General features: G+C 43.8%; 1 protein-coding gene across 7 annotated transcripts in view; it reads left to right on the plus strand.

Annotated features, from left to right (window-relative positions):
- Positions 1 to 19,883, plus strand: part of ELP4 (elongator acetyltransferase complex subunit 4) — a 1,619,784-nt gene that overhangs the window by 480,334 nt on the left and 1,119,567 nt on the right. For all 7 annotated transcript variants that reach the window (XM_078680831.1, XM_078680837.1, XM_078680832.1 and 4 more), the window contains exon 3: positions 13,959 to 14,080. In XM_078680831.1, coding sequence (XP_078536957.1) covers positions 13,959 to 14,080 — 122 coding nt within the window. The remainder of the gene's footprint in view (positions 1 to 13,958; positions 14,081 to 19,883) is intronic.

A 19,883-nucleotide genomic window follows, 5' to 3' on the forward strand; every position in this document is an offset into this window, starting at 1 on the left:
CCACATAGCAATCGTGACACGTCTGCTCCTGTTAAAATTTCTATAGAAGTAGATTGTGCAAAATGGCCTGACTGTAAAGAGGCCACATTTATTCACGCAGTCTGCAGGTAAAACAAGTTGCAAGAATATTGGCAGTTTATATGGGGAGAGCTGAGTCAAATACTGATGTGTGACATTACATTGCTCCATCGCTGCCTCGGTTTGTCATCCTGGGGATGTCGACCTACTCAGACTCAAGCTTACATTTTGCATTTTTGCCCTCCCAGTTGCCAAGAGAGGCCTGGCATGAAAATGGGCAGCACAAACTATGACAAACATATACGAATGGCAAGTAGGCCCGGATATGCATATGGAGGTTGAAAAAGTAACTTGTGAAAGATGGTCCAAAAGTGTCCTGAATTTATGGAGGCACTTTTATTGATTTGGGATACTGGATGAGGACGTGGTCGGAGAGGTTGTTGACTCAATTATAGATGTCTATATCCAGATTCAAGTAATATTGGGATGTTTCCATTAGTCTCTTACTTTATTGATGATTACAAATGAAAAGTGAAATTTGTACTGTAAGCGGGGTTGAACCATCTGAAGTTCTAGGTTGAAAATGTTGCAAGAATACAGTTTACTTGTTAATGAAAATCTTAATAAAAATGATTTGGAAAAAAGAGTTTTAATTATCGATCCTTTGCTTTAATGACAAGGCATACCTCTGTTGTTTTAAGACTAAACTCAGCCCACGAGTTGGTATTGAAGGGTGTCTTATATTCAGCTCTCGCATTTTACCTGTTCTTGAAGCTCCTCTGGTGCTCTGCCTCTTAAATTAATCTCCTCCAAGGTAGCAAGCTTCACACCGTGGGCCACAATTCCAGAACTGATCCACTGTTCTTGAATGCAGGTGAAGAGTTTTTAGGACATGCATAGTAGCATGAAGATGCATACAGTGTCATTAATAGGCATAATAGTGCCCAGAGAAAAACAGAAGGGACCAAAATCACCAAAGTTATGTTAGTTCCACTTCAGATTTCAAACACCATCAGGACGTTCAGCCCCCTTTATAGCTGAAGTCTTATATTTCATTCTGAAACTGAGGTAGTGTATCGGTAGCAGCTGACTTATTGGATGATGGTGAAAATTAGTCTGTCCACAATTTTTCAAAATTTAAATTAGGGTAGAGTGGGCACATGTCTTAAAACGGTGGCGATTAGTTGTCTGGATTGTGTTTAAGCTTTGGGGATGCGGTTGGCATTGTTTTCTTGGGCTGACATTTTAAGAAGTGATGATCCTTAGACCTATTTAGTAATGGTAAGTGAACGGAAAGTCTGGATGCAGTGACCACTAAAAGGATATGGCTTCCTTTTGGGCAGTGTATGTGCTGATGAACAATTAAAGAAGCACTTTCAATATTTATTTATTAAATATACTTGAGTAGTACACCTTAAACCAGTGGCAAAAGGGTTCTTCACAAGAATAGCAAAGGGAGTAAGGGAATACTAAAGAAATTGGTTATTTTCTTAATCAACTCACAAAGTAAAACAGATCGAAAACCTGACCATTAATTATTTTAGTGGAAGTTTGATAAACATGTTTTTACTAGATGAATTTCTAGAGGAGCAAATGTGTATCTTACACTTTAGCAGGTATGCAGAGCAGATGGCTTGATTTAATATTTTAAATTACTTCACTGTTTGGGTATTGGGATTAAAGGAATCTTTGTTGCATCTATTTAATTGCTTCTATGAGCAAATGATTGTTTGTTAGGCAAGATGGTTGTTTGAAATGGAATGCTTTGTAAGTAATGCAATAGGTTTGGAATTCGAGCAGGACTGTTACAGACATGGAGATGACCATGTAATAACTAAAAAATATGATATGACGTTTTGCATTTTTAGTATCATCTAAGATAATGAATGAAGGATCCTTTCATTGGCTCCGGATTATAGATTTGAAGGCCAAAGTGCAATGCATTTCCTCACTCTCGGTGAGGTAAAAGATGGGAATGCATAGTTTTATGTTTTATTATAATATATACATGTGTTTTTTTTTTAAAACAATTTTATTGGCTTTTTCAGTGTAACAGTACACGTAGAGTTCGTTTTCGTACATGCAAGTAATATACTTTGGCATCTTCACTATACAACAACAATATTACATTTGGTAATCAGTGAACATTTACAATCAGCACATCATCTTCGTGTCAACAGTATCGAGGCGATCCTTGGGTATATTTCCCCCTGGGCAGAGCCCACCTGTTGTGTGTGTGGAGGACCTTTAATACCCAGCTTTCCTGTCAGAAACGAGTCATATTGGTTTGTAGTTCTACGCAGTTACTACTAATCTCGAGTGGGTATCTGTGTCTGTTACCTTGTGTTATGCCCTTTGCCCCCTCTTATGGGCTCGCTGTCAGTTCAGACATCTCCTGTGGTGGTTTGCATATGTCCCCTCGGTATGTATTCCATTTGCCCCATATAGTGGACCATTTTCTCGGGCATCCCCTGTGTATAAATACCGCCTTTTCTGCCACCATTGCCGTGTCCATATCATTCCCCCATTGCGACCTTGTGGGAACGGTTCCGGATCCCCATTTTCTAGCTATGTTTCGCTTTGCTAATGTCATGCCCAGTGTTGCCCAGGTCTGCTGCCCCCGGTTAAGATCTGTGGGCGGCCAGATATTTAATAGACAGCATCGTCGGTCAAGTTGTATTTCCACCCCGCTCGCAGTTGAAAGTTCCGACAGTACCCCTTTCCAGTATGTTTTTATCCTGGGGCAGTCCCAAAGAGTATGGAAGTAAGTTCCCGGGATGCCGCAACCCCTCAGGCATTCAGCCCCCGGGACGTGACCTAATTTATGTAGTAGGGTGCGGGAATAATAGACTCTGTGTAGAATCTTCAATTGGATGAGTTTAAGTCGAGACGGTATGGAGGCGTCTCTGGCTGAGGCAAGGGCATATAGCCAGTCTTCATCTTCTATATCCCCTAATTCCACTTCCCACTTACTGCGGAGGACCACTGTGGGGTCTGGAAGATTGTTTATCAGCTTGCGGTAAGTTAATGAAATTGCTTTTGTCTCAAGATGCTCAGTGAGGAGTCTATCCTCCAGTGGGGAGGATTCAACCAGGGTCGTTCCCGTTGGGATGGCTCCCCTTAGTGCGTGTCTAATTTGCGTGTAGCGATACCGTTCCATGTTTGCCATTCCGTATTTTTCTTGCAGGGCTTCAAATGTGATAATGTCGCTCCTGTTCCACAGGTCCCCTATTCTTGAAATACCTATGAGGTCCCACTGCCGGAAACCCTTGGTGTTAGCCAGGGTTCCCAGGCGGCGTGTGTCCCAAAGCGGGGTGGCCAACGTGAGTACCCCCTCCCATCCCAAGGTTCTCTGAGCTGTGTGCCAGATTTTGACTGTGTGGGCCGTAGGGCCAGGAAGTGTGTGACGCCGTTTATTGGTGTAAAGGGCCTTCATCAGTTGGTCTGCGGGGAGTAGTGTTCTGTCTAAACTGTAAGCGGGATCATTGTGAGGGGCGTGTAACCATTGATTGACTACTGTCAACTGTGTTGCCCAATAGTAGAGTTTGACACTTGGTAGTGCTATCCCCCCCGTCATACCAGCTACGGATTAATTTGGAGTTTGCTATACGGGCTGGTTTCCCGTCCCAGAGCAGGGAAGATATTTCTGCGTCTATTGCCTTGAAGTAGGTAAGTGGGACCGGGAATGGGGTGTTTTGTAGTGCGTAGAGGAACCGTGGGAGTGAAAGCATCTTAAAGAGCGCCGCTCTTCCTGACAGCGTTAGTGGGAGGGAGCCCCAATGTGCCACATCCGACCTGAGCCTCTGCAAGGGTTTCTGCAGGTTCTCTTCCGTAAAGACGGTGGCCTGTGGAGTAACATAAATGCCTAGGTATTTGAAGCCCCTGGTCACTGTTTGTAGTGGGCAGTCGGGAGGAAGCGTGGACGTTGGGCCGTGCAATATATATAAGAGCGATTTAGTCCAATTTATGGTATATCCTGAGGCTTCACCATAGGTCTTGAGTATGTTTAATAGGGTAGCTATGGATGATGCCGGGGACATGAGGTAGATTAATACATTGTCGGTATATAAGGATATGCGGTCTTCCCATCCTGTTTCCCAGGTGATCCCGCGGACCATCGGATCTGTTCTAATTAATACCGCCAGCGGTTCCAAAATAAGGGCACACAAGAGAGGGGATAGGGGGCACCCCTGTCGCGTGCCACGCCCCAAGGCAATCACGCGGGAATGTATGGCCATTGGCCACCACTTGTGCTAGAGGAGCCGTATATAGTAGTTTGATCCAACTACCCATCTTCTTGAGTACTGCAAAAAGAAATGGCCACTCAACAAGGTCGAATGCCATAGTTGCGTCCAGAGAGAGGACGGATGCCTCTTCACGAAGGTCCGGGATGCAGTGGAGTACCCCATTCAACCGTCTCAGGTTAAGCGATGTGTTTCGGCCGGGCATAAAGCCCGATTGGTCCGGGTGGATTAGTGTTGCGAGGTAAGGTTGAAGACGTAGCGCCAGCAGTTTCGCCAATATTTTCGCGTCCCCATTTATTAGCGAGATCGGACGATAAGAGGACGTTTGGTCGGGAGGTTTATTAGGTTTACGTACTGCTACGATGGTGGCCAATCGTTGATCCGCCGTTAATGTACCCTGCGCTAGGCAATCAGTGTACATGGTAAGCATGTTAGGGATGAGCTGTCGGGCAAATGCTTTATATAATTCCACCGGCAGACCGTTCGGTCCCATTGCTTTGCCTGTGTGTACCACTGCCAGTGCCTTTCCCAATTCTTCTGCGTTAAGGTCCCGCTCAAGCTCTTGCGCGTCATCTTGAGAGATGGTGGTGAGTGGTATGTCGTGTAGGAAGGCTATGCAGTCTTCTTCTGTCATGTTACCCCGTGGAGTGTATATGTTTTCATAGTAGGAGGCTAGTTCTTCCACTATTTGTTGGGGGGACGAGGTGTGTGTGCCGTCTGGTAAGGTTAGCTGTGGTATCCGTCTGTCCGTTCTTTCTTTCCTTTCAAGCCACGCTAACATTTTCCCTGTTTTGTCGCCCAGTTCATAGATCCTGTGTAGTGTATCTGTGTGTCTGTTTTTGGCCATTTCCTCTGCATAAGTTTTGTATTCGCTCAACGCCATAGTGAGCGTGTGTGCTGTTTCATCTGTGGGGTTGGTTGCATGGGCTATTTCTGCTGCTAAGACTGATGATTCTAGCGCTTCTATTGTTTGCCTTTGGTCTTTTTTATGGCTAGTTATGGCGGAGATGGCCTGTCCTCTAATGACTGTCTTGAACGCCTCCCAAAGGATCGATGAAGAGTCTACTGAAGCTTGGTTTTCATCAAAGTATTGTGTGGTTGCAGTGTCTAATGCTTTAGAGATTTTGTGGTTTTTTAAATAACCCGGGTAGATTGGGTATATTCTTTGTCGCCTCGTGGGGTGTGTAGTGTAGGTGAGTGAAACCGGTGAGTGGTCTGATATGCCTCTCGGTAGGTGTTCTATCGCCGTCACTCGTTCAGGAGGTACTGCTAATGTGAATATGTAGTCTATTCGGGAGAGGCTATTATGGGCTCCCGAGCGGAATGTGTAGTGGCGGTCAGTTGGGTGGTGCAGTCTCCATATGTCTACCAGTCCCATTGCGTCCTGAAAGTCTCTAAACAGTTGGTTGGGTCTCGTTGAGGGTCGCGGAGGTTGGCGATCTATCGCTGTGCTGAGTACTGCGTTGAAGTCCCCTCCCACAATCATGTCCCCTTCTGGGAGCTCAAGTAGGAATTTTCCAAGATCTCGGAAGGCCCCTTGATGGAGTGTGGGGGGAATATATACTGATATTATATTATGGGTCCGTCCCTCCCATTGGCATGTAACTGCTGCAAACCGCCCCTGATCGTCTGCCCATGTGTTCCTGACTATCAGCGGGGCGCTTTTATTGACTAGTATGCCGACTCCTCGGGAGCCTGAGGAGAAGTCCGAATGTGCAACCATTTTAAAGCCCCACCTGTTCAGTGCCTTAGATGCTGTGCCTGTCAAATGTGTTTCTTGTAGCAGGGCCAGCGTTGGTGCCTTGCGTTTTAAGTATTGTAGCACCAGACCCCTTTTAATTTTATTGCCCAGCCCATTCACATTCCAGGAAATGATAGTCAGTGGTGGGGATACCAGTGTGTTCCCTGGGGGATCAGGCCCCGGTGGTACATTGTCCGTCATTGCGTGCGTCGTAGTGTTGTAGTCGCGGTGCTGACTGCTGTGTAGGAGTTGGGGTTGTCAACTTGACATTATCTGTCAAGTATTGTGGGTCGCTTAGGGATCGGCCTGTAAGGTGGGTATGGTGTATGGTTGGAGCGACAAGCTTCTCCCTAGAGCGTGCCACGTTCAAGGTGATGTGTCTGGGTGCATAGAGAAGAGCCTGAGCCCGTGCTGCATGTGTGCATGCGTGAATTATCAAAGCCAGTAACAAAGAACATGAACAAGTCAAACATAAAACGTGTAAATTCCTTACCCCCCTCCCTGCCTCCCTGCCCGGTGGAAAAAGAACCCTCCACCTCCCCAACTGAGCAGAGTGCTTAAAGTCCCAACTTATAGTTATAGTTCTAGTTCGTGGGGGTGAGACTTCTGCGTCCGCTGCCGAGTCCCTTCTCCGTTAATACCATGCAGTGCCTGTCCAGATCAGAATGTCTTACCTGCATGGGCCCGCTGTCCTACGGTCAGTTTCTTACCACGGCTGGCCCCCTGCTTCCGAGGACAAATGTTCTCTTATCTGGTCGCCATTGTAGCGTCTCTTTCACCTTAACCGGGGGTGAGCTCCGGCGTTTCAGTTCAATATGCGGTGCCACCCGGTTAGTGCCTGGAAGAGTCCTCCGGTACTGTGTTTGCTTCTCGGCTATTCCGTCTCGTCGGCGATCCGTGGGCTGCCGTTGCCGTTGCCGCACTGAGGGCCACGATTCCTAGGTCCTTTGGCCGGTCTCCATCCCTCCAACCATTCATGGGCGTCTCGCGGCGACTCAAAGAACCATGTCTTCCCTTCTGATTCGACGTGCAGTTTTGCTGGGAAAAGCATAGAATATTTGAGTTCACGTGCTCTCAGTTCCTTTTTTACGTCAGTAAAGCCCCGTCGTTGTTGAGCCACCGCAGCCGTATAGTCTGGGTAGAAGTTAAATTCTGCGTTGTCGATTCGTATCGGCGGGCGTGCGCAGGCTGATTGTAAAATGGCGTCCCGGTCTCTGAAGTTGAAGACTCTCATGAGGATGGGGCGGGGTGCTGACCCTGGGTTTGCTTTCCCTCCGGGTACTCTGTGGGCGCGCTCAATTGAGAAAAAATTCGATAGTCCTTTGGGTTGGAGCTGATTTTTAATTAGATCCTCGACGTAGAGGTCCAGGGCATGGCCACCTTCCGTCTCCAGACGTATGTTATTGCGTCTTGAGCGGCCCTCTTGGTCGTCCAGTTTGGATTTCAGCGTGGCGTTGTCGTCTTCCAACTGTAGGACTCTCCGTTGAAGCTCTGACGTGTCCTTCACCAGTCCGGTGGTTGTCTTTTCCACTTCCACGAGCCGGTCCGACATCTTTGCGAGGTCCGCCCTTATTAAGGAGACGTCTGTTGATATCGTGCCCATCGATGATTGCATCGCCTTCAGCGTGGACATTACATCCAGTAGGGTGACCTTGTCGGTGTCATTTTGCGTTCCACAGTTTTGGGGCGGCGAGCGCTGTGGGTCCCCTCTTGTTGCGGTGTTGTCAGGCGGATCTTTTTGGTAAGCAAACTTGTCCAGCTTTGGGGCCTGCTGGCCTCTGGTCCCTCTTCCAGACATAGCGGACGGCCCAAGATACAAGTAGCTGAGAGGGAGGTCGGGTCGTGTAGTGGGTATGCCGTTTGCTCGCCAAGTGGAGGTGGTGTTGAGTTGGGTGTGGTATTAGGGACTTGCCGTTTGTGCGCCCGTGTGTTGCTCACCTTGTCCGTAGTGACGCCTATGGCGGTGGCTGAGTCCAGTGCTGCCTTTAGACCCGCTTTGCCGAGTTCGCCGCAGTGTTAGAGGTGGCTTAGTGTGCTTTTCTTTCTTTATTTATTGATTTTGTCCTGTCTGCTGCAGTACAGTTGATGCCAAGTTGTCGTGAAGGCAGTGTAAGTGTGCCTCTAGGTGGGCCCCCTTGTGAGTTGTTGGGGCGTAGTATTGTTCGTCTCCCTTCTCCCCTCGCTCGCAACGCCGCCGCCGGCCGATCCCGGGCCGCTGCCGAGTCCCGTCCGCCCCTTCACTTCGCGCCCGTACTGGTCGGGCGTCTTCCTGCCAATATCGACTACTCCGCTGTAAGCCCGCCACCGGTACCGGCGACGCCGCTCAGCGGAGGCAAGGGCGAGCTGTGCCTGTTCTGCTCCGACAGCGGTTCGAGAAGCGGCGCTGTCGGACGTACCTTTCCGCGTTCGGCGCCGGCCTCTGCCTCTGATCGCGGGTCCCGCCGGCGCAGACTTCTACTGGAGTCCCCGGCTTTTGGCGCCAGACCAGGCCCCTGTGGTGGACACGGTGTAGCTCCTCGGGTGTCAGTCCCCCAGGGAATCTAGACAGTTCCGTGTGCACCGGAGTGTAGGGGGTTCCGATGGTCCGGTAATGACGCTGCGATGGTTCGGATTAGTGAACGGATTTCGCTGGAGATGGCTCGTTAGCTACAGAGCTCCGCTATGCTGCTGCCATCTTGGCTGGTAGCTAGCCACGCCCCCCTACATGTGTTTTTAGGGATAACTCTGAGTCTACAGCGTGTCCGAACGATCTGCGATGCGTGCGGAAGTCTGCATCAGATCCATGGAGTACTAGCACATATTTAATCTGAAGGGATGTTCTTTTGATTGTGAAGGTGATTTCAACATTGAGCTGAGCGTTGTCCTTCTATTGATTAAAAGCTTTCAGTTGAGGTACTGGCAGTCACTTATAGAAGTTATAAAGAATGTGTAAAATAATGCAACCATGAACAATTCCTCAAGAGAGAGACCATTGGAGAATCTATAAGAATCAGTTTAGAAAAGTTAGATTTCCCTGACAGAATGAAAGAGACATTCTAGGACCTTTACTCTTCTTACCATCATGGGCTAAAACATCAGTCGGAGAATCTCTTGACCAATGAAAATATCCATATGTTCTAGTAAATCAAAGTCAACATAATTAAATATGTTGAGAGATTCACCTAGTACTTGAAACTTGCTTTCTCAGTCCTCCAAGTTTCTCTGAAGCATTGTTATTATTTTGTAGGGGGTTATTGGCTTTACTACGTATTTTAAGTTGAATAGTGACCTCTTCTTCAATGATTTTCCCTAAGAGGTGAGTTTTTCCACCACTCTGTAGTTGGAGAGATCAGAATTTTCAGGAATCTATTTATAGATTATGGGGGTGAAAACTGACTGAGGGTGGTGGAAAAGAGCTTTTGTCAAACCAATAATTGATATCCAGTTTTGTAGAGCTCCAGGACAGATATAACCTACTGACCTCCTGCCATTTGTAGGGGAACACTGTAACACACATCTAAAAGAGAGGAAGATGAGTAGAGGAGGGACGGGACAGAAAGCTTAACTGACAAAAAAAATAATAGAGGACAGACTCCTGCATGCTAGTCGGAAGGAGACAAATCATGTTTTGTATATTCTGTGCATTTTCCCCTTCAGGTAAGTTTTTTTGTGTACACTTTCAGACCTTGCCTTGTGTTGTTTGATTTGATAGCTACAACTATGGTAGTCTTTCAAAAGGTAAAAATGTTGGGAGAGGAAATTACTAATTACAAGTATAAGTGTGAGTGACTTATTTACAGGTAGCACATAATCCATAATGAAGACTATGTAATCAATCTTATAAATCAAACAGTTTGAAGGATGGATAAGAAGCTGTCAGTCTTTTTGAAGGAAGTCCATGGCAAGAGTCAATAAATCACTTATTTTAATAGTTTAGCCCATCAATGAAAGTTCATTGAGTGTGAGGACTCTTGGATGTTTGTAAATTGATAATGGACAATAAACGGAAATAAATTCACACTGTCAGAGTAGAGAAATGAAGCTAAGGGGCAGTGGTGAGTAGTTTATACGAGTCTAATTTATTTTAGAACAGCAAATATGTTGGCAGATAACGGGGTCTCTCGCATCACTCCATCTGGTTAATTCTCACTGATTGCAGTCTTCACATTGTTGTAAGTATTCCCAAACAATAATTATTAGCTTGAAAAACAATATCCTGCAATTATATTCGGATATTGTCCCTGCTGTAGAATAAAATCCCTTCCGGTTAACAGTCTATGTTCCTTCCAGGACTAATAAAAGAAGAACTTTTGAATATGGATATTAATGCTAATAATGTAATAGTGCTTGCATCCAAAGTGCTTTACGTAGTACATTTTATTATTCATTTGCATTACTCAGTTAGAAGCATTGTTCATTTTATCAATCTCACAAGAAGCAAAAGCTGAATTGACCCTTCTGGAACTCAAGTCTGCATTTTGCAGATCTCTACCGTGCAAAACTCATTTTGCTACTTTACTGATATTGGTTACACCTCTTGTTACTGCCAAGGGAGTATTTGTTGATAGTATGCACTACTCAAATTATTCCAAGGGCTATTACCACCTCTAGATAAAATATTTCCAACAGTGTCTTGAATTTATTTAAACATACATATTTAATAACTCTGTTAAGTACTCTTTTTATGTGTCATGTCTTCAGCTAAGAACTATTAGCTTGTTTTAAACTCTTATCAATATACGTGTATAGATGTTTAAGACCATTCCTTGTGTCCTTTCCAAGGTTAGTTGTGACCAAATCATTTAATGAGGGTTTCTCTGTTAAATTGTATTCCCACATTGGCATACAACAACAGGATGCATTGGACACTACACCTTAAAGCATGTTTGACTCTCCTACAGCAGATCTATATCACATTATGCTCGCGCCTCACCCTCTGCAAACACATGCCGCAATACACCATACCATCATGTGTGTAATATGTATCCAAGCCATCATCTCCTCAAATATGCATATATTCATACTAAGCTAACACATCTACACCCTCTCGATAATTTACATTTCAACCATTCTAAATAAAGTTAACTAAACTTAAACGTAAGGCACCCACATACACATAGACCTGCATTAGAGCATCATCGTGACTAAAAATTTCTTGAAATATAACAACATTTATTACTATTTTGTATGTTTTTGCGTTAGAACACTAGTCTGTTTTAGAGTAAGCAAGTGGTGAACTAGAATGAACATGTTTTACAGACCTAGAAGAAACAAATACCAGTCCAGTTTGAATTTATAGCAGCAAGGTACAGCAATGATGATTGCAGATGTTGCAGGGGGGTTTGGGTCAATAAAGGAATAGTTTGTAAAGGTGTGTTTTTAGCTGTTTTTTATGGAAAAGAGAGTGTGTTGAGTTTGTTTATCCAATGACAGGAGAATTTCCAAAGGGAATCAGAAAAGTTTAGGTTTTGCTCTTGGTAGATTCTGAATTTCTCTAATTCTAGAAAGACTAAGTTATTAATTCGAAGTCCTCTTGCGATGACGAGCACACATCCCTGCCGTGACTTGATTAAGAGCAATGAACCAGAGAACCCAGTAAAACAAAACAACAGCAATATGCTTCGGCTCACATATCCATTCGCTGTGTGTTCTGCAAAGAGGCTGAACGCAGATAATTCTCATTGAATCTAGTATTAAACAACTGCAACCATGCCAGCTGCTAAACCGTTTTGACTCTGGTCGAGGAGAACTGTTACTGATCCGGAGTTGGCAAACACACCTCTTTAGTAGAACTTCGATACTGTGGATCACACCCTTCTGGTACATTGACTGAAATCAATAGGGATAGGAGGGAAAGACCTCTCCCTTTTAACATCTTTTCTATCAAAGAGAACTCAAAAAGTCCATCTTGGCAAGTACAAGTCAGCACCGTTCACCCTTCCATGTGGTGACCCGCAGGGCTCCTCACTGAGCCCTACTCTTTTTAAAATGTATGTGGTGGAATTGGCACCACTGATAAGAAGTTTTAATCTGATTCCCACCTCCTATGCCGACGATACCCAGTTGGTAATCTCGACATTGGATTAGGATACCAATCACTCCCTAAAACTGCATAACTATATGCTCACTCTAAGTCACTGGATGAGCACTCATTGCCTGAAATTAAATTCAAGCAAAACGGAAGTGATTATGTTAGGCAATCTTTTTCCACCATGGTCCTCAGCCTGGTGGCCAGACAATCAAGTTTCTAAGGCTGTGTCTTCCTCGCACTTCACAATCAAAACCATAAGAAAAATCCTTCCATTCATTCCCAAACTTCAAGAAAGCTGGTTGTAACCTCTTTAGTTTTATCTAAACTTGATTATTATAATGGATTTTATATCAATGTTCAATCTACTCTCCTCAGAAAGTTGCAGGACGCCGCAAGACTTGTTCTGGATATACCTAAACATCAGTCTGTTAGATCAGCAATTAGGGACCTACACTGGCTGCCAGTCGGTCAGCGGGTAACGTTTAATGCACTCTGCATCACCCATAGGGCACTACATAAAGAAGGTCCAAAATTCTTATGGGACCTTTTTAGATGGTACTCCCTTAACAGACCTTTGCGTTCGGCCAATGGCAATCTGATGCCCACGGTCAGAATTAAATAGTCGAACTGGGAGTGGAGGAGTTTCAGCTACAATACCATCAACAAATGGAACTCCCTTCCTTTATATCTCAGGAAAATTCTTTCTCTTCTTGAGTTCAGAAAACAACTGAAGACCTGGATCTTTTAGAAGTAGTAGTCCAAATCATAGTATTTAGCACCGGCAGCACCAAGACACCTAAGAGTATACGTGTGCTGTACAAATGAAATTAACATAACATTGTGATCTGTTGAGTCCATTCATTGAGTATGTGTCAATGAGTTTTGGCCAACTGCACGATTATTATGGTCATTGTCAGGACAGCATAGGTTGATTATTTACATTGTCATTTGGGCAGGTCCACCGGCCCTATTGCATTTATTTTATCAATATGCATTTGAAACCTGTCCAGAATATAAACAAAACACCCTTAAGCAATTTACCTCCAAGAAATTCTTGCCGTTCATGTTTACATTGTGTATTCTGTTACAGCACAAAAATAACCCATGGAGTTTATTGATGCTTTATAGGAGGAATATACATGTGCATTAAGTGTGTTATTTGATGAGCTTTCTTCGAAGTGAACATCTAATAGAACAGATGCATTAAAGTGCAGAGAGCTTTTAACAATATGGTTAATCCAAATGTATTGGAAGAAGGTAATACTGGAACTGAACAAAATAATGGTGATCTCTATACCCCTAGACCCCAAATGTATCCTATTGGGCATCCCAAACCTCTTAGACGTAGATCGACCACAATTAATTTTTACTACGCAACACTGGTAGTAGGGAAAAGAGATGTAGCGAGACGATGGGGGGGACACAAACTTACCCATGGTCAGGAATGGAAAGAAGGTATGGATATGTATATGGCGGCCGAGAGGTCACATATAAGGCAAGAGGAGGCCCGAGAAAAATCCATAGGGTCTGGGGAGAATGGAGGAAATATTATGGGCTGGATCTATTAGATGAAGACCAAGCAGGCCCTGGAGAGCTATCCCTATCCTTGACTGGTCCAACAGCTACTTGAGGACACGTCGGACAAGGAAGGGAAAGGAGTTGAGAGAACAAGTTATTAACTGGAGTAAATCCATGCCTAGCAGAATATAACAAAGGATGTAGTGAAGAAAGAGATGAGGTAATGGTCGATGGAGTGGCAAATAATGTATGGTACCATGTGATTGTAATTGAACTGTGTTTTGTTTTGAAATTACTGTTCTGGAAAAATAATAGAAATATTTTTTTTTTAAAACAATACCGTTATTCTGCTCATTTTGGAAATCATGATTGTTTTTTAGGCAGCGATGTACATCATTCTAATTACCCAATATGCTTATTCCAACAGAAGAAGATAAATACAACGTTTATTCCCATTTGCTGCTCAAGTATTTTCTGGCAGAAGGAGTGGTCTGTGGGCATAGTGTGTTTGCTGCTTCAGCAGAACATGACCCGAATGATATTTTGCAGGTACGGACCGACTTTCGAAGTCCTTTTATTATTATTATTATTTCAGATGCATGCCACATAAAAGCTCCATTTGCCTTTTTTAAGAATAAAGCCGTGGGTCACACTTCTGTACTTTATCCAGTTAAACAAGCATTTACATTTTCATACAGCGGGGTAGGCTGGCAAACCATTAAAATTGTGCAAGATGCCTTATTTCAGCTCTTTATATGAAATGCAATACAAATGTGGCCTTCCGTGTTTACCTACTGGATCATGAGACATGATCTTCATCAGTAAAAAAAGTATATGCAATAAACATAACAAAATGCAGAGTTGCAACTTTCAACATTTAAAATGATTTTATTGATATCCCAAAGTCATCTGTGCCTTTTAAAAGAGAACCTCTGTCAATGTATCTCATACTTGGTCTCAGAACCCAACGAGGCATAATCACTAGGGAACTTCCTGGAATCCTTATTATTGGTTACTCAGAATTGTATAAACAGAACTATTGTTTTCCTTTCACTGGTTTGTCCACTTTAACTATCTCAAGCACAGCCTCTGACACACGACTTATAGTTTCTGTTGTGTTCTGGTCTTGCAGAGAGAGTATTGTTCTGAGAGGTGGTCTGGTGACAGTCCTTTGCATTAGGATCACCTGGCAAATACATCCATTTGTAGATGCATTAACCTTTGACTTCATAAATGACCATATATGTATGGTGTACCTGGTATGCAATTTAAAGAGGGCGGCAAGAGATGAAAGACTGGAAGTTTTTGATTGCACCACCAATCAGTGAATAATCTGGGTCTTTTTAATAACATCAGTAGATATTTTAAATTTCCCTACGGATTATTGAGCTTTAGCATGTTTTTGTCCATATCTGAGCTTAGATCCATGACGCAAGTTAAAGAGAAGTGAGCAGATCACAATTAAACTGCTCTGCTGTCTTTTGGATAGGTTTGAGTTATTCATACACCGCATACATAGATAATGCATATATACTCCCTGTAGAATTTCATTGACCAAGATAACTGAAGGCTTACTTTAAGAGTTCTATCTTTGCCCCGTTACAGAGAGGCGACCTCTCACTGTCCTCAAAGAAGGAAGAAACCCGCAAAACTGGGGATTTCAGCTTTTTTCTTCCCAATTTTACTACCTGAGTAACTTTGTATGGTACAGTGTGGCTCACTTCAGAGCCTAGGATGCTCGGTGCTTCACTAGTAAGCAGTTAAGGTAAATAGTAACCGTGACACTGTAAAGTCTATGTACAACTGAGAGGACTTGAAATGACAACATATCTGATACAAGAAAGCATGAAAGACAAGGTGTGATTTAATTCTCCTGCTGGGTTTTAGTTTCAGGATTACTGCACTATTTAACACCGTTCAAAGTTGTTGAATAACACAGGCCTGAAGCCAGATGGGAACACATTAGCATTGTGACAGGACCGTTTCCCTTATAAGGGAATGTATGTTCGGGTAAAACATTATTATTATAGGCAGACTCCTTGCAGGTGTGGTCCCAGATAAATAGAATTTTCTTTTCCACACATCCCTTTTCTGTTTCACACATTTTTTGGGGGAGTGCTTCTCCTATTTGGAGTCAATGCACATTGCGTACAAAGATAATTGATTTATTGTTAGCAGTAGCTTTCCAACAAATCACCAAAAACTGGAAAGACTTCACCAAAATATCGTATCAGGCTTGGTGGTATGCTGTGTGCTATAATCATAGATTAGACACGATTTTTGTTTACCCATTGACTCTGGCTGCAAAAAGAAAAGAATTGTGGGATCCTGTTACCTCCTTGTTTAATGACAGTGCCAGACGCTCTTTGCCATTATCTCCCTTGCAGCAGGAAGTCCCCAAACCTCCATAAATGCCTCTTGACTGTTCCATATTGTTCCATATCCTTCATGTCTCATATTCTACTTTTGTATTTTGCACATTGCGTATTTCATATTACTGTTTTCAATTCCCTAAATGATTTACTAGTATACATTTTAAGACTTTTCAGTCATGCTTACTGTTTATGACCTAACTTCAGTTGTTTTCCTTTTATTTCCCCCTTTCTTTTTGACCTCTACCCAATTTTATTGTATTAATGCTTGATCTTATGTAACATCTTTTTTGATTTATTGCGCTTATTTTGTCTGAAATTACTTTAATAAAAATGTTTCTGAACTAAAAAAAAAGGCAGACTCCTAGCTTCAGCCTGCAAGAAGGCGAACTATAGAATTAGTTTTTTAAGGAATAAGTGGCTTGGGTGGTATAGGGCACAAACTTCAGATCATTTGATTGGGGAGAGCAAGATGCTAAGGTTGAACAACCAATCCCTCTGTTTTTGTTACATTCAAACTGCTCTCATTCATCCATGAACCGGTATTTACCATGCATTCATGAATGTGTTAACCTCCCCATCCTCAAATCGTACCTGAAACAGAGTAGCATAAACGTGCATCTGAAAGTTAAGTTGAAGCCGTTTTATTACCAATGGCTGCATGGACACAATGTGGAAAAGCAGTTAAATGGCAGAGAAATAGGGAACATCATAAGACAGTCATACTGTTGTAGGGATGTAGAGACAGTTGTGTCCTGCACCCGAAAAATGTTTAATTAGTTTCTTGCCCTGCTGTGTAACCCCAGTCATCCTACCCTACAGTTCTATCCTGGTCTTTGAGGAGTCTTTCCCACATTGAACAATGTGGCCTCAGTTCTGCAGGTTTAATCCTCACTTGAAAATGCCCTGAAGGCACAACTCATCAACATGGTGTAAAATTTGTCTCTAAATTTGGGTCATTTTAATTCTGCCCACCATCGGAAAACCAGGGTAAAAGGAGGCCTTTTAATATAGCTGTCACAGCTGCATGATTATCAATAGCTGGTACCACTGTTCCTTCACAGGAGAGAGTTACTATTTCCAAAAATGCCTATGCTATGACAGGGTTAATAGGAAAACAAGCATTTGCAATGCAATAGGTCTCGCATTTGGGAGATTTTGAGCTATTGGCATTGTAAATGACAACGCCTTTTATTAATGTGTTTTGAAAACTTGCAAACGGGGAGTAAATATGCAATTTGTACTTCAAGAAGCAAGACTGGCAGTAAAAGAGGCGCATTTACTGCCAGCCTTGCTTCTCGTAACCAAGGACTATAAGCACCGCTTGCACTTTTTCAAAACACATAATTAAAAGCATTGTCATTTACAATGCCAATAGCTCAAACTCTCGCAAATGCAAGACCTATTGCATTGCAAATGCATGTTCAACCGGCCACAGCACAGAGGTCCTGCTTCATTCATCATTAGAGACACTGAATCAAGTGCCCACAGAGACCCTGCTTCGTTCATCATTCGATACGCTGTATTAATTGCCCACGGAGGCCCTGCTTCACTCATCAATGGGGACGCTGTATCAATTACCCACAGAGGCCCTGCTTCATTAACCAGTGAGACACTGTGTCATTGGCCCGCAGACAACCTGAGTCATTGACCAGTGAGATACTGTGTCATTCGCCTACAGACAACCTGAGACATTAACCAGTGAGATACTGTGTCATTGGCCTACTGAGACCCTTTGTCATTAACCAATGGAGGCACTGCGTCAATGGCCACACAGCTTGTATTTTTAACAGATGGAGACAGTGTGTCTGTAGCCCACAGAGACCCAGAGTCATTAACTAATTGAGACAATGTTTCAGTTGTTAGCATAGATCCTACTTTATTCATCAGTCGGACACAGAGACCTTGCTTCATTCATCATTGGAGACACTGTCCCACTGGCCCACGTAGAACCCTCTTCTTTAACAAAAACACCTTGCATCATTGAAGTCTAGATAATCTGTGTATTAGGACCTGCACACCTGGTGTGGATTACTCTAGAGACCCTGTGTCATGAGTCCAAGGAGACTCTGCTTCATTATCCCACTGGCACTGTACATTATTAACCCCTTAGATACACTGGGCTTTAACACATGGACACCCTGTGCCACGGACCCTGCAAACTACACGCCATTAACCCCTGAATATCCTACACTTTCAAACCTTGGTTGCTTGGTCATTAATCCCTGGACATCCACTGGTTTTAGAGGTTGGACATCTTGCTTAGTTTAAAAAGACATTGTGTCATTGACCCATGCCCACTCTGATGACTGTACCACTAACTCGTGTAAAGTCTATCTTGTAAATTCCTAGACACCCTGTTCCATTACCACTGCACATACAATGACGTTAGTCAGTGGGTGCCAGGTATGGGTCTTCAGGGATTTACTGCTTAGGTCAATATTTTCTGCAGCCCCTGTAGCTTGTGTGTTATTTATGTCTTTGACATGTAGGCAGCTTCAGATATTAAGCCCTGGATACCCTGTGTCATTAATCCCAGAGCTTCTTCGTAGCACCCTCACCCCCATGTTATCAACCATTTCATACAATATTCACGTACCCCTTACTGCTGTGTACAGTTAACCCCACAAATCTGTGCATTGAACCCCTGTACACCTCTCTTTAACATGTGAGGCCTTTGTCATTAACCACCGACACTGTATGAAACGGATCCCTGTGAAACTATTGGCCTTACTCAATGGAGATCCTATGTTAGAATTCACAGGACACCCCCTATGGTGTTACCCAGAGGACATTCTGATTTATCTTTCACTGGACGCACAAAATGCTATTATCCTTTGGCGATCTTATGTTATCATCAATTGTACACTCGATGTTATCATCCCCCGAACTCTGTATGCTATCATCATTTATACATCCTGTGTTGTCTGCTGCACATGCTAGGATAGCATCCAACGCACATGCTATCTGTTATCCGCTGAGCACCCATCTTTTAATTCACAGGACACACGATGTTATCATCCACTGGACAAGCTATGATACCATACACTGTACGCCACATGATATCTGCAAGGCTTGCAATGTTATCATCCACTCACTAACACATCATCTGGGCAAGCTATGATATCATAAACTGTACAGCACATGATATCCGCAAGAATCGCTGTGTTATCATCTGCTCAATATCCATGTTCTCTTCCACTGGGTAACCTATGATATCATACACTGTACACCACATGATATCTGCAAGGCTTGCAATGTTATCATCCACTCAATATCCAACCCTGCCATACTCTGGGCTGGAAGCCTCCATCCCTAGAGGCGGGCAGGCCGCTCTGCTCCCATATTGGGAGGACAGGCACGTAGCTCCCTCCAACTGGATTGAATATCCCCTCAGACCCCCGGTGTCGTGATGGGATGAACCTGGGGCGGATGTAGTGCTGGCCCAGTATGGATTCCATTTCTTCTGCCTCAAGATTGTAAGAACCCGTGTTCGTGCAGCTCTGCTTCAATCTGCAGAACAGAGCCCTTCACAGAGGTGTGCATACGTGCTTCGATAGCAAATGTCCGGGCAGAACCTCCATCCACAGCCGCTGAAGGCAGCAGCCAGGATGTGTCCTACCGAGCACAGGCAGGCAGGGGTTCCAGGGAGCCACAGGCGAAAGACGAAGTCACACCCATTGGCACACAGGCAGGCACACACATTAACGCACACAGACTACATTTCCTTCTCCTTTCGACAACAAAATATACCTCATAATTCACTGAACTTTGGTTACTCCACAAGTCCGTCCCAAGAGCAAGTCTTTCATCAGTGCTAGCGTTTTGCCAATTGTTTTCAGTATTATACTATTTTCATGTCACATTACATATATGTTCCAGACACTTGTCATCGGATACTCACTACTGTCCTATCTTATTGTTGACCCACGGATTCATCTCCTAGTGTCAGAACTTTAAAGTACATACACGTGGACTTC

The sequence above is a fragment of the Lissotriton helveticus genome, chromosome 3_1 (assembly GCF_964261635.1).
Source record: "Lissotriton helveticus chromosome 3_1, aLisHel1.1, whole genome shotgun sequence".
NCBI lineage: Eukaryota > Metazoa > Chordata > Amphibia > Caudata > Salamandridae > Lissotriton > Lissotriton helveticus.